This window comes from Thermobia domestica, chromosome 3 (genome assembly GCF_964235325.1).
Source record: "Thermobia domestica chromosome 3, izTheDome1.hap1.1, whole genome shotgun sequence".
Taxonomy (NCBI): Eukaryota; Metazoa; Arthropoda; class Insecta; order Zygentoma; family Lepismatidae; genus Thermobia; species Thermobia domestica.
The window spans coordinates 92790542-92805939 of NC_137456.1; the positions used below are offsets into that span (position 1 = coordinate 92790542).

At 30.7% G+C, this 15398-nt stretch overlaps 1 protein-coding gene across 1 annotated transcript in view; it reads right to left on the reverse strand.

Moving 5' to 3' along the window:
- Positions 1–15398, reverse strand: part of Dhc93AB (Dynein heavy chain at 93AB) — a 253302-nt gene that overhangs the window by 80235 nt on the left and 157669 nt on the right. The window contains exons 45-48 of the mRNA XM_081751294.1: positions 12146–12365; positions 10622–10783; positions 1613–1812; positions 861–1017 (exon numbers count right to left, since the gene is read on the reverse strand). Coding sequence (XP_081607420.1) covers positions 861–1017; positions 1613–1812; positions 10622–10783; positions 12146–12365 — 739 coding nt within the window. The remainder of the gene's footprint in view (positions 1–860; positions 1018–1612; positions 1813–10621; positions 10784–12145; positions 12366–15398) is intronic.

A 15398-nucleotide genomic window follows, 5' to 3' on the forward strand; every position in this document is an offset into this window, starting at 1 on the left:
TGATGTATAACAGTTTTGCCGACTAATTCAACACTTGCCTTCATTAGACATAATATTTGATGTCAGATAAAGCCTGACACTGTGTCTAATGAAGTCAAACGTTTAGTTAGTCGGTGAAACTGCTACACATCAATATTTTCATTAAAAACTTTGTCCTTTGCTGAGAAATTGTGTTTTTCTATGTTGAATACTAAAGCAAGATAACATTAACCAAATGGTTATTTATATGAGTAAAAGAAAAGTTCTACCTGTAAATACTTATTTCATTAGCACCTTTACTATCTCCCTGTTCATACTACACACTTCTTGAGTATGCACTAAGACCGTTCCAAGACAAATTTCTTGTTCATTTACATTTTCTTGACTTGGCTCTACCTACGCACCATGTAAACAATCACGCGATGTATTGTTAAACATTGTTTAACAATTAAGTTCTTTATTTCTGCCTTTCCTATGATATGTTGACCAGTGTGGTGTAACCGCATTGACATAATTTATTCAGAAATTTATTAGAAAAAGAACTTGCATACATTCACGTGTAAAAATTGAATAAGTAGGGTATAAATAAAATATTGAATAAAAGTTGTGCTCACTTTAATACAGTTACTTAAGAAATAACACACACAGCAACTCCAAAACTGTTTCCACAGTCACTGTATCACTAATGATCTAGATTTTGTCCTTTTGAAATTATAGATGAAACTCAATATTAACATTTAGCAGTCATTATTTCAAATCGAACCTGATTCACTCAAACTGATTCCTTAGCGTTAAACAGATATAACTGAGATGAAACTGAAATAAATACAAGTATAAACAAGTTAGATGTTAATGTTAAAAAAAAAGAAACTTTATCTTACTTTAAGGTCAGGTATCCCATATCCTTTCCGAAGTTGTACTTGAAATACCTCCAGACTGGAAATGAAAGCAGATAGTCTAGAAAGGGACTGTTTACCACTTCCACCAACACCAACTAAAAGAGCGTTTCCTCTTGGAGATTCAAGGATGCGATTAATCCTATAAAAATAATTTTGATATTTACACTATTAGACACCTCAAAATTGTTATTCAAAATTGAAATGAAATCATTGAGCTTAACTTCCGGCGATTATTGCCTGCTAGTCTAAAGGAAATGAATTGGATGATTAAAGCAAGTGAATAATGATGAAAGAATCGGTGGAATCATAAAGTAAGATTAGACGGGAGTGCCCCGAGAAAACCCAGGAGCATGGTGCTATCCACCACAAACTTACTTGGTCGGGGATCGAACCAGGGACCCACGTACCAGAGGTAAGCGCTCTACCACTGAACCATCGTGCTCGCCTATTGTCATTCAAATAAGTATCTTGAGAAAGGTTATATGGAAAGTTTGAAACATGAAGTTCTATACATTACAGCGTTAGTTAATTTAAGCACTGAAGACACTGTATACATTGCATTTGCATTAATAGCCTAACAATGTCGCATAAATTTCACACTACCGTATTTGCAATTGGAAATTCATCGAAAAATAGAATAAGCTTTTCTGTCGATTTATAACGTTTAAATACACAAATTATAAAACTGGGATAATAATTGAAACAATGATAATATAAATAAGGATATATATTACCTGCATATATGCATCATTGCATCTTCGAAAAGAACCAAATTCATGGCAGCGATCAAATCGTTATAACTATGCAATGCTTCTAGCAGAAGTTTGCTTAAAGTGTCCCAGTTTGGAATAGGCATATATTTTGGATCGCCAATGCCTTGAGCAAAGTGACAATAAATAAGTGGCTTTGACATCACAACAGACTCATCCAAATCCTGAGGAAAACAAATTTAATCAATTGAATGTGTTAGATAAATTGGGAACGTTAGATTTTAGCAAGATAAAGGATGAAACACATTATTTAATTTGAAATTTAGATTGAAATTTAGGACTATTGCAATTGTTTGTTAGCAAAAGTTTTAAATATGATTTTATTAGAAATGTTAAATTATTTCTTTGAAAGTATATTGATATTAAGTGTGTGTTATTATCTATTTGAAAATAATAAAAATATAAATAATAATAGTGCAGCAGTGTAAAGGATTTGAGCTATTTTTTACGTGCAAGTGAAATAGTCAAATCTTTTTGCCTGCAAATTTAGGTGAAATAAGCAAGAATGAAAGAAATCGAAATAGTGAATAATAGATGTTTCTTCACAAATCGTGCTACCGAAGTACCAATACACAAAGTAAGGTGTGATAATTTTATGAAACAGAAGCGGTTTGGGATTGAAAACATTTTTAATTATAATTAAAATTTCTCAAAATGGTACATAGCAATAAGATAGTATAAATAAATTACTAGCATTCATTATTGAATGTAACAAAGAAATAAATATGAATGTATACTTAAACTTTGTCTCTTGAATGCTCTATTTAAGTATATAGAGAGGATCAGTTGAATTAATAGATTTATTATAGTAGGTATTCTTACGCGTTTCAGTTAACATTAGCCTTTAAGAGTTCAACCCTGTTTCGCAATGTAAGCCCTTAGACACCGAGCAACTTTATGAAAAAATTGCAGTTTTCATAGATATTTTCAAATGTCAGTAGCTCATTCCCTAACTAGTCCAGACACATTAAACAAGAAACAGAATACGCAGAATAGATTATAGATTCGTAAAATGTTTAATCTGTGTCCGTTGAGGAAACCATTGCCTAAGGGAGATGTGGAAATAGAAAAAGTCGTCTTTTTAACGAAAAAATGGAATTTTCCCCTATTCCCAGCTCCCTCACTCCCACTTCCCGTAAAAGTAGAGATGGTTCGGAAATCTGATACACATAACAAAGTGTTCTTTCTCTCTAAAACTTACATTTACCAGTTAGAAAATAAACCATCTGTAGCATGGATTTTTTCAACAGAAGAAGAAGGCATTCTCTCTACTCCATACTTATATTTAGGCAAATATATTCTTTTAACTGAAAATTATAAAAACAGTACGAAGCATGTATTAAGTAGTAAATCAGACGATATCGCACACTTTTAAAGAAAAATATGAGACTTTTAAAAAGAAATAATAATATTTATATATTAATGCTTTCAGACCAAAGTAACAATACAGTGTTTGTTAGTATCTACAATCTTATCTGAATGGATTAATATATTAATATTCATATTTCTTTTAAAAAGTCTCTTATTTCTCTTTTAAAGTCTGTAATATCGGTTTCATTTACTAGTTAATACATACTTCATACTGCTTTTATAATTTTGAGTTAAAAGAAATATATTTGTCTGAAAGTAAAGGTAAACACATGAAATTAATTGGAGGAAAAATATATTGCGATAATAATTCGGTCCTTTTTTTTATAATTTTCATTTTACTACGGATAATTACTAATAAATTGTATATATTGTATGTTCTTTGAATACAATGTTTTTTGTATTTCTAAGGAAATGTATATTCTGAAACGATGGCGTTGTACTATTGAAACATTTATTTTTTAATAATAGAAGTTAATTTCTATACAGTGTCATCAGAAATACTTATAATTCAGTTAAATGCTAAAGTGTATCATTGATACCTAAAAGTGTATCAATGAAAAGTGAATCTCAAAGAGTTTTGTTTCACAACATGAACATGGAGTTTTACGTTAAAGTTGTTCAATATGAGTTCTCTTTATCACTTCATACATATCGAACCTACATTTAAGTTCTTGTCCTAGATATTGTAGTATTAACTTATGCAATGGCTTCTATGATGAGTGATTGCAGATTATGTTTAGATGACTAGTAAGGATTGGTTGTAGATTGATACCCCTCCACCGCCACCACCATACAAACACACACACACAATGAACACAATGCTTAATGTTTGAGGAACGTGGAAGCCGAAGAAAAGTTTATTATTGATTTGATAGTCACCTATTGAGCTCACTTCTTTGTGAAACTGAATTGAGGAAGAGGTGTCCTGTCCTCTTAGAAGATTAAATCTAGGGTGTTATGTTTGAGATCAGGCAGAAATCGTGTCTATAACTTGTACAAGTACGAAATTCCTATTTTTCTAATTAAAATAGAAGGGTCATACACTTTCTCATGAATTTTAGAAGTAAACACATTCATACAGTGAACACTGTAAGATTCTCGTAAGCATGTCGACTTTAGGTCTAACAGATTCTAACATTACGTTTGTTCATTCTATTAGAAAGATAGAAAGACTTCACTAAATTCTTAATGATTATAAAATTATCGATGTTGTACGGTTTGCATACTGTCACAGAAACAAAATAGCTTCACTTTATCAGTCTGCAATAATCTCAATCGGTGTACGTAAAATTGCGAATTATTTGTGCCAAATTTTCCACACACACTAGCCTGCTGAATGTCCAATACTTTGTTATATGTGGCAGTGCATTCTGTAAACTTCGTATTACTGTTCTTTGGACACGATCCCCTATTTCAACGATTACTACTAGTCAGCCAAGCAACTTTTCCTTCCAAATACGATAATAGATTTTGGATCAAAAGATCTAATATATTTTAATCAAAAATTTTCTTGTATTCCTTATATCTGGAGAACTACATATAGTGTAGCCAAATCCAAACTATCACTTAACTCAGTATGATGTGATTATTCCGTAGAAAATACGAAAACTTGATTTAGGGGCCGTTCAAAAATTTTTGTTGACCCCGATCCAAAAGATCCAATAGGCTATATTTCAATAACATTTTTCTTGTAGCCTTTATATCTGGAGAACTACATATAAAATAGCCAAATCCAAACTATCACTTAACTCAGTATGATGTGATTATTCCGTAGAAAATACGAAAACTTGATTTAGGGGCCGTTCAAAAATTTTTGTTGACCCCGATCCAAAAGATCCAATAGGCTATATTTCAATAACATTTTTCTTGTAGCCTTTATATCTGGAGAACTACATATAAAATAGCCAAATCCAAACTATCACTTAACTCAGTATGATGTGATTGTTCCGTAGAAAATACGAAAACTCGATTTCGGAGCCGTTCAAAAATTTTGTGGACCCTGATCCAATTGACAAAAGATTCAATATATTTCAACAATAAATTTTTTGTAAGCCTTATATCTGGAGAACTACATATAGAGTAGCCAAACCCAAACTATCAGTTATCTCAGTATGATGTGCTTATTCCGTAGAAAATATAAAACCTCGATTTAGAGACCGTTCAAAAATTTTGTGGTCCCTAATTCAAAAACTAATTATTGGCCAAGATTGCAATCTTCTGATCAATTTTTAGTTTTCCTAAAATTCTTGTTTTTTTTTTTTTTCTTTATAGAAATGTTAAGTCCATTTTCAGTATTAAGAATCTATCAGAGGTGGACCTGTAATTTAATGTAGGATATAAATCACATGCGCTGCTTCAGGGAATCGGACCCAAATCTCCTACGCCAAAGGCGAAAATGTTAATTGTTCATAAACAGGAATCGTTCCCACACTTGTATCCTTCCATCCTTTGTTGAAAATTAATATAAGATTTTTTTCTCGTAAAGTTGTTACCGTTTTGAAGCATGCTCATTAGATTTCATTTTGCAGCCAACTGTGAATCAAACATTGCGAAAGCAAATCGAAGAGTGTGAGATATGTATACCAACAGATACTAAGTAAAGAGAAACAAAATCTAAACTAAAAACGAACTGTCTTAAAAATAAATAATTTTATTACATAATACAGTGATCTATTTAAGTAAATCATGCATAGAATCATAACTAAGCCATAATATGTAGTGCTGAAAAATTTCATTAACATGCATTGTTGTATTATATATCATATGTTTAATCTTTACACTGTAAGTTAATTTTTATTTCTTCTACATACAACGCAAAAACTACTTGATATACAATAAAGAAGTTAAACATGTTGTTATGTATTGAAAGATTCAGAGTATTGAACGATTATAGCCAGATTTTGAAAAGAATTGTTCGAGAGTATTCATAATTATACTTGGTATATTTGGAGAAAAGATTGTGTTCTAGGTAAACAGAATTTTTTATGTATAAGATATTATTATAAAATAAATAAAATATTAAAATATTTAATAATTTTCACAGAAAACTAAGATTTCATCGAACTACTAGTAACAGATTAAAGAATAATACTGTTCACGTGTTTCTGTATAGAATTACAATTCAATTACTTGTACTCGTATTTATTTTGTTGTAGAATTTTACCGTTTTCCACCTCTTTATTGATATGAATTACAGTGCAAGATTAAACAATGATTTTTTTGATTATTTGCAAAATTTTAATTGGAATTTAGTAAGGCATAAATTATTTTAAGTCAATAATTGCAGTAATTATATGTATATAAAGGAACATCAAACAAATACCCACAAATGTAGTGACATCTGGAAAGATTTCATGATGAAATCCTGAACGTAGCTGGAAAGCAGATATAATAATTTATGATTTCCTTTCCTAATTCAAATAGGAAATTCTTGGAAATGATAAGCGATATACACAGTTCGACGATCTAACCATGCAATATATAATTTTACATTTCTCCACATATAATAATTTCACATATAATTTTAAATAAATTTTCATGGACATATATATTTATATATTCTGATTTTATAATTAAGTCGTAATTCAATCATGTTTACTATATATATATATATATATATATATATATATATATATATATATATATATATATATAATGTCCTATAAATTACTTAGATAAAACAAAGTTGTTTCATTTCATCAATGAAAATGTTCAGACATAATTAATATATTCAATTAATTTTCAATTCAGTTAATTTTAGTTCCACACATAAAAAAAATAATAAGTTTTCGAAAGTTTGTTTAGAACAGTAGTGTCATAAATATACAAGAATTATTTCCGTGGCAATCGTTTTAAAGTGGTATATAAATTTCCATATTGGGAAAGTTTTCCTAGAAAAGATATTAACAACTTAAAAATATCATAAGAAAAAGAGTTAGGAATTTATGCATATATAGTAAAAGTACTTTAAATTATAACATTGTTCGGTCTTACTCATAAAAGAAAAAATCTCTTATAGTTCTGTTATACTAAAGAAGCAAGATTGTTGTTTCTTTTTTAAGTTTATGAGTTGAAACTGATATGTATACTATAAATATCTTCTGAATCTTGAGATATTATTTATTGGTTTATTAATTATCAGTCCCTAAGTAACAGGTCTACTATCTTCTGATAAAATTTTTAACTTGTTAAGTGACAAATAAAATGATTGAAGATTTATAGCAAACATTATTCTTTACCATTAGAAAATTGTACAAATAATAGACCATCAATTATGCCTCTGCCAAGCTGATTAGAAAATTTAGATTCTACTTTATTTTTCTGCATGTTTCTGTAACAACCAAATGAATGGTGTACTAAATATTTCGAATATTTTTTCGATTATTCTTTACCAGTGGTACTAAGCTCTTATTCTATCTTGTGAAGGAATTGGACATTTTGAGTTGCTTCAACTTCAGTGGAATTATGTAAAACAAAAAGATACTTAAATTGTAAGATGCTGCTGCGTATGCTTCAGTGTGGTAAAGAAATCATTTAAAATGTCGAAGAATGAAGGTAACTTACCAACATAAAAACAAACACACACACACACACTCATATATATATATATATATATATATATATATATTTGTGCATAAAAATGGAAGTATGTGTGTACGTTCTAGCATAACTCTAGAAAGCCTGGATCAATTTTAACCAAACTTCGTATACATATTAGTTACAGTCTGGAAGAGGATACTAAGACTCCCTGGCACACCTAGGGAAAATGGGAGGGAGTGGCATATACAGATGATCGAAAACGGCCAATATTAGTATCGAATCTGTAGTTTTTGGGGTCGCTGAAATGAACAGTGACACTTCTGATGCCATTTAAATCCATCTTCAGCTCCCATTAGTACTCCTGGGGGAGGTGAGTGGTGATATATAAAAATAACTAAAAATGACCAATATTAGTGTCGAACCCATAGATTTTTTTGGTCCCTAAGTTGATTAGTGGTATTTTTGCTGCCGTGTAAGTCCAAGGTCAGCCTTTTAAGTTACGATCCCCCTGGCACTCCTAAGGGGAAGGGAAGACATATAAAATGATTGAGAACGACCGATATTAGGTCGAGTCCATAGTTTTTGGGGTCGCTTAGATATAGTGACACTCCCGATGCCGTTTGAAGGCCGATTTAAGCCCCCACTAGTACCCGGGAATGAAATGATGACACATAAAAATATTTAAAAACGACCGGCATGAGTGTCGAATCATTAATTTTCAGCCTCGTTAAGTTAATTGGTAGGAGTTTTGATGCCGTTTAAGTTCAAGTTCAGTCCCCGGTGGAAGCACGACCCCTTAGCACTGCTAGGAGGAGTGAGAGGAGCAGACATAAAAATGATAAAAACGACCGATATTAGTGTCGAATCTATAGTTTTCTGGGTCGCTGAGATGTAGAGTGACACTGCAAATGTCATTTAAGTTGAAGTTCAGCCCTTATTAGCACCCTGTAAGGGGGCAGGGCGAAACTGTAACATGTAAAATAATTGAAAATGGCCAATGTTAGTGTCGATTCCGTAGTTTTGGAAATCCTTAAGTTGATTGGTGGCAGTTCCAATAACCTATAAGTTTAAGTTCGGTTTTTAGTATGGGTAAGACTCCCTAGCGCACCTACAGAAAGTGTAAGGGAATGGCATAAAATTATCGAAAACGACTGATAGTAGTGTAGAGTAAATAGTTGTCGGAGTAGCTGAGATGAATAACGACACTCTATATGCCGTTTAAATCCAAGTTCGCCCCTCATTAGTACTTCTGGAGAAAGAGGAGGGAGATTTAACATGAAAAAGTAATCAAAAATGACCGATATTAGTATCGAATCCATAGTTCTCGGGGTTCCTAAATTGATTGGTGGCACTCCTTATATCATTTAATTCTTCGGTTAACCCCCATTTGCACTCCCACGGCGGTGAGAAGTGATTAATATGTAAAACCAATCAAAAACGCCCAATATTAGTACCGAATCCATAATTCTCGATGTCTCCGAGATTAATAATGACATTCCCGACAGTGTTAAAATTCAAATTCAGCCCCCATCGGTATGAGGGGTCAAAGGGGTGAAAAATAAAATATCTCAAATGACTGAGATTAGTACCAAATCCATAGTTTGGGTTCGTCAAGCTATTAAGTTACAGTCGCGATGACATTTAATCCCAAGTTTAGGTATGAACGAACATATCAGCTGGATTGGGAATTTACAATGGTAATACGAATATCTTTTCAGTTACTCCTAAACGTCTGGAGCAATTTTAACCGAATTTGATATGGTAGATGTACGAGTTAAAATCTGAAAAAAAAATATATTGTGAAACTAAGACACCAAAGGGGTGGGAGTTCGGAGGAGTGACATTTAAAAATAATGCAAAAACGATTGATATTAGTATGCAATCGGTAATTTTCAGGGTCGCTGAAATGAACAGTGACGCTCTCAATTCCGTTTAAATCCAAGTTTATCCCAATCGGCAGAAGGTGAGGGAGGTAAAAATTAAAATGTCAAAAATGATTGAGTCTTGTGTTGAATTCATAGTTTTCGGAGTCGGGAAAACGTCTGACTCGTTTGAAATGACTTTTGGGTATTTTAATAATATCAATTTGATTAAAGACGTATTCTATGGGGGATAGAGTGTTTCAATATTTATACCAAAAGTAGAGTATCTTGTATATTATTATCATTACACTTTTATTGAAGTAAACGTTCTAAGGGGAAAGGGATTCGAATATTTCCCATAAACCAACTCTTCCCGTGAAAAAAAAACTGTCATTTCAGCTAGTAAATAAATAAAAATAGAAATGTGCATCTTTAAACTCAATATCCTAATAATTTTGTTTTTAGGATCTCCAATAAATTAGTTTCTTTCGTGCATCATTCCTACATAATTTTTAGTGAGCAAGCGAGCACTTCATTATCATCTCTAGTCTATTATCTTAATAACAATTTTGAAATTCAATATTGACAAGTCCTAACCATGGATGCATCTTGTTTGATAAAACTAATGAAACTCAAAATATGACCAATTTCCTTCACAAGATGGAATAAAAGTTAAGTACTACTGATAATGAAAATTCGAGGAAGTATTTGAAATATTATAGTAAACACCATTCATTTGGTTCTTACAAAAACATGCAGATGAATGAAGTGGAATCCAATACAAATAAATGTTCTTCACATTCTATTAGCAATTATCAGTAACTTACCAGAAGAAGTAGACCCAGCTTCTAATAAAAGATACTTGTGACAATGATATTTTACTATAAGGAAACAAAACCCTTACAACAGAGGAACATGAACGTTAATATATGCAAGTGATATCCGTGTAATGAAGTTATCAATTCTTGTGTGTGATAGACATAACCTTAATTCGAAACATATTCCTTCATTCCAGCTCTCAAGTAACCAGCATTCCATATGCATATTCCTTTATTTCACAGAAGAAATAAACTATCTACTCTGTCGTAGTTCTGTTGACTTATTTGAACCCTCCTAGCTACACTAAATAAATGGGCTAAAATCTTTCTCTTCGGACAAAACATTAAGATAAGGCAAGACAAAAATAAAAAGAAATATTTACCTCAAAACTTTTCTTAACAATATCAGCCTGTATTTTGGCAAAATTTTCTATATCTTTTTCGTCAACAAGCTTATCTCCGTACACTCTTTGTGACTCATGCATCCACAATCTAACAAGATCTATAGGACTGGTAAGACATTCAGATGTGCTGAAAAGTAAACCCTGAGAAGAAAGAAAGTTTTAACAATATTAAAGCTATTGTTATGGTAATAATTGTAGGAATATATTTTAATTACTGTCAAACGGATAAGAAAGAAGCATCTAAGACAGAGTAGGAAAAGGTCAAAATTTGTGTTTAAGTATTAAAAAAGTATGAATATAGATAGGCTAATACAGTAGCTTAGAGAAGTTGAATTTCATATTCATATATACATACATACATTATGAAGAAATGTACATTATACATATATTCATATATACATACATACAGCTATCTTTAAGTTGGTAGCATCAAGTACTCAACATTAATATAACAATATGGCTCTCACTCATATCCCACTTCTGAACCAAAACAAAAGATAATGAAAGCATTAAAAATGTACTAGAATTTGAATTTACTAGAATCTTAAATTCGCATTTTCACAAAAGATTTTCTATTTTAATAAAATAGGATAATATAAAGGTTTATTATTATTATTATTATTATTATTATTATATTATTATTATTATTATTATTATTATTATTATTATTATTATTATTATTATTATTATTATTATTATTATTATTATTATGCTAAAGAAAATTCGAAAATACTAAAAAAGTTTCTTGATTAAAAAATTACACGAGTATCTACTCAGGATTTAAGTAAAACTGACCCTTCCTTTTTTTTCGAATATCGGAAAATTTATTTTGCCTTTTTGAATTTTGTTTAGCAAAATTATTAATTAATTTCAAATATACAAATATTTAATTACTTGCTAATGCACGCTATAGAATACATATTCTGATTTGAAAGTTTTGTAGGAATAATGTGTGTGTTTTAATTGTGAAAAAAAAATACTCTTATTAGTGGCATGCTTTGTACATAAGATTTACTATTTAATCGCTTATAATTCAAGAAAAAAGCCCTAAAGATATGCAGTGTTACAAAGTATACAAAATTTATGGGTTTTTTCTTTATTTTCTTAATTGTGGTGGTTCAAGACTGTCTCCCACGTGGATCAATATTCAACAATAAGGACAGCAGCAGAAGAGTTACTGAAGAGACCAACAGAGATGGTAGAAATAATTTAATAAATAATATATTTTTGGGATACAAGGTCAGTACTTAATTTTAAATGTTTAACTAATTTTCTTTATTACATCTAATGACAGATGAATTGTTGGCTGGTTTCCTGGCAAAGATCAATATCCCAATATATCGGTTCAGTTTTGTGATGTCCAGAAATATATATTATTTATCTTTAATTTCAACGTATAATTTTATTATCTTCCATGGTTTTGAAGACGCCTAAAGGTTTTCAAACCAAAGTTTGAATATTATATATCTATACAGATTTCTAGCAAGTAAGAAGATTACATACCTGGAATATGTTTGACAGGTCTCGAAGATTGAATACGTAGTGAAACTTAATAGCTGTTGGCAGAAACACTTGCGAAACCTTCTGGTGCAACGTAAGAGCAGCAGTAACAATATTGCTGGATAGTTTAGTTACAGTTGGAGGAAAACGATAGAGTATATTATTAAAATGTTGGCTCAAGATTGAGTGATAAATTGTATACAAGGAGTCAGCACTAGGGAAGCTGAAAATAATGAACAAATGGAATTAATTTCATGTAAAGAAAAATTAAATTCTACAATATTATCATGCATAACGGGGAAAATATATATCAAAAATGCGTAGATTTCGAGATAAAGGAATTCTATTGTTAACATAAAAATTTATATTGTACGATGGTTAGGCCATCTATTAGGATGAAACTGATACTGAAGTATACATTAAACAAGTTTTTCACTATGATACTAGCAACTGATACTGAAGAGTACACTAATCAAGAATTTCACTGTGATACTAGTAACTGTTAACGAAGTATATATGATACTAATCAAGGTTTTCATTATGACACTAGCAACTGATACTGAAGTAAACACTAATCAAGATTTTTATTATAATACTCGCAACTGATACTGAAGTATACACTAATCAAGATTTTTCACTATGACACTAGCAACTGATTCTGAAGTATATTGAAGTTGATACTGAAGTTGAATATTAATCAAGGTTTTTACTATGACACTAGCAACTGATACTGAAGTATACACTAATCAAGCATTTCACTGTGATACTAGTAACTGTTAACGAAGTATATATGATACTAATCAAGGTTTTTCATTATGACACTAGCAACTGATACTGAAGTATATTGAAGTTGATACTGAAGTTGAATATTAATCAAGGTTTTTACTATGACACTAGCAACTGATACTGAAGTATACACTAATCAAGCAATTCACTGTGATACTAGTAACTGTTAACGAAGTATATATGATACTAATCAAGGTTTTTCATTATGACACTATCAATTGATACTGAAGTAAACGCTAATCAAGCTTTTTATTGTAATACTCGCAACTGATACTGAAGTATACCCTAATCAAGGTTTTTCACTATGACACTAACAACTGATAGTGAAATATACGCTAATCTAGGTTTTTGCTATCACACTAGCAACTGATACTGAAGTAAATACTAATCAAGCTTTTTATTATAATACTCGCAACTGATACCGAAGTATACACTAATCAAGCATTTTATTATGACACTAGGAACAGATAGTGAAATATACACTAATCAAGGTTTTCACTATGACACTAGCAACTGATACTGAAATATACACTAATCAAGGTTTCCAGTATTACACTAGCAACTAATACTGAAGTATACACTAATCAAGGTTTTCATTATGACACTAGCAACTGATACCGAAATATACACTATGACATTAGCAGCTGATACTGAAATATACACTAATCAAGGTTTTCATTATGAGACTAGCAACTGATAATGAGGTATACACTATTGAAGCTTTTAATTATGACACTAGCAAATAATACTGAAATATACACTAATCAAGAATTCACTATAATATTAGCAACTGATACTACAGCCCAGAAATCTAATTCCCAATCGTAATCCTGAAGTATACACTAATCAAACTTTGATTATGACACTAACAAGAGGACAGTACGTAGTAAAGCTAATGAAATATAGCCCAAAATTGTGATTTGTTCTCTAATTTTTGATTACTATATTAATGTGCAAAGATGAAACATATATCCAGGTATGAATCGATAGATGATTATCGAGCTGAACAAAATGACATGCTAGAAAGTAAATTCTTATGCGTAGTTTTCGAGGAAACAGTAAAATGAACAATGTGTGGCGTTCATTGTCAATAATAACTGATAGTTTTTATTTTGCTGGAACATATTATTTATTTATTTATTTACTGTATAGGTAAAAGAATACACTATTAAGTAGCAGATTGCATATGTTGTTTCTCTTCTTTTAATGGTGACACAATGGTCTTAATAGTAATACACAGACCTTTAACAGTGACACATATTCCTAACAGTGATGCAATTCTACTTGTAAAGCAAATGAAAATATTACACATACTGATATGTTTTCTTCCTATATTTTTCACTTGAACATCTTCATAATGTTAATATAACTTTACCATTAATCTTTATCCCTACGTCCACATTGAACAAGCTAATATATAATTATATGAATTTCCATACCATTCATTACAATATAAGATGTTCATTGTATATATTTTTCTTCAGAAAGTATTTCTGAATTTAGTTTCTTTTAATATATTCTGCTTTCACGTTGACATATCTTAATAAATTGTATCGAATACTTATTATTAAATTTATTTTAATTCGTCCACCGTTAAGCTTGCCACACCTCAGTAGATATAATCTTTAGTAATTATACTGCAAATGTACCGCTAGACATAATGGTAATATAAATTTGTTTTGCAAACAAAGGTAGAATATCAGCCAAGAAATGGTAATGGAAATGATCTTCGATTGAACTATGAGAGTAGTTAAAACAAAGTAACACTTACTCAATCATCAATATCTCAGCTCTTTCAAGATGAAGATATGTATGGTTGTGTATCTTGTGAAAGAAAAATTATTATAGAGTGAAACTAAAGATGGATAATGAAGAGTTGAAATCAGTAGTGAAGATATGAAACTACTTTTATATTTTTTTATACCAAGAAGAATTACTGTATTTCATCTGTACTTAGAAACTTTCGGTTAGGTTAGATTAGGTTAGGTTAGGTTAGGGTTGCATAAGTATGAAACATGGACTGAAGCAATAGTTGTTTCAGTGGCAATTTTTTCATGTCATCACGTTCACCAGCAATAAACAAAATAACCAGAAAAAAATATTGTGGAAACTTTTGCTTTGTAATAAGAAATTTAAGATGTTTCTTTGGTTTCATGTCGTCGTGAAAGCTTCATTACACAACGGAACACATTAGTTTCTGCTCACGAATGAAAGAAATGTACAAGCCAATTTTGTTTACTACATGATGAAGTAAACAACCAGCTACCATATGTCTAGGTTACGAGTCTCGAAACAGTAGTTCTTTATGCTTCCAATATACGTAGCAAGTTTACCGCTATAATCTGTAAACACAAAGCTTTTACTCATTAGAGGAAGCGGATGTGGTTCTTGCTTAATTAAAACACTTGAAATCGGTATAGTAATGACGCAAATTCTGCTGCTACCATCAACATGAAATTAATTCTAAATT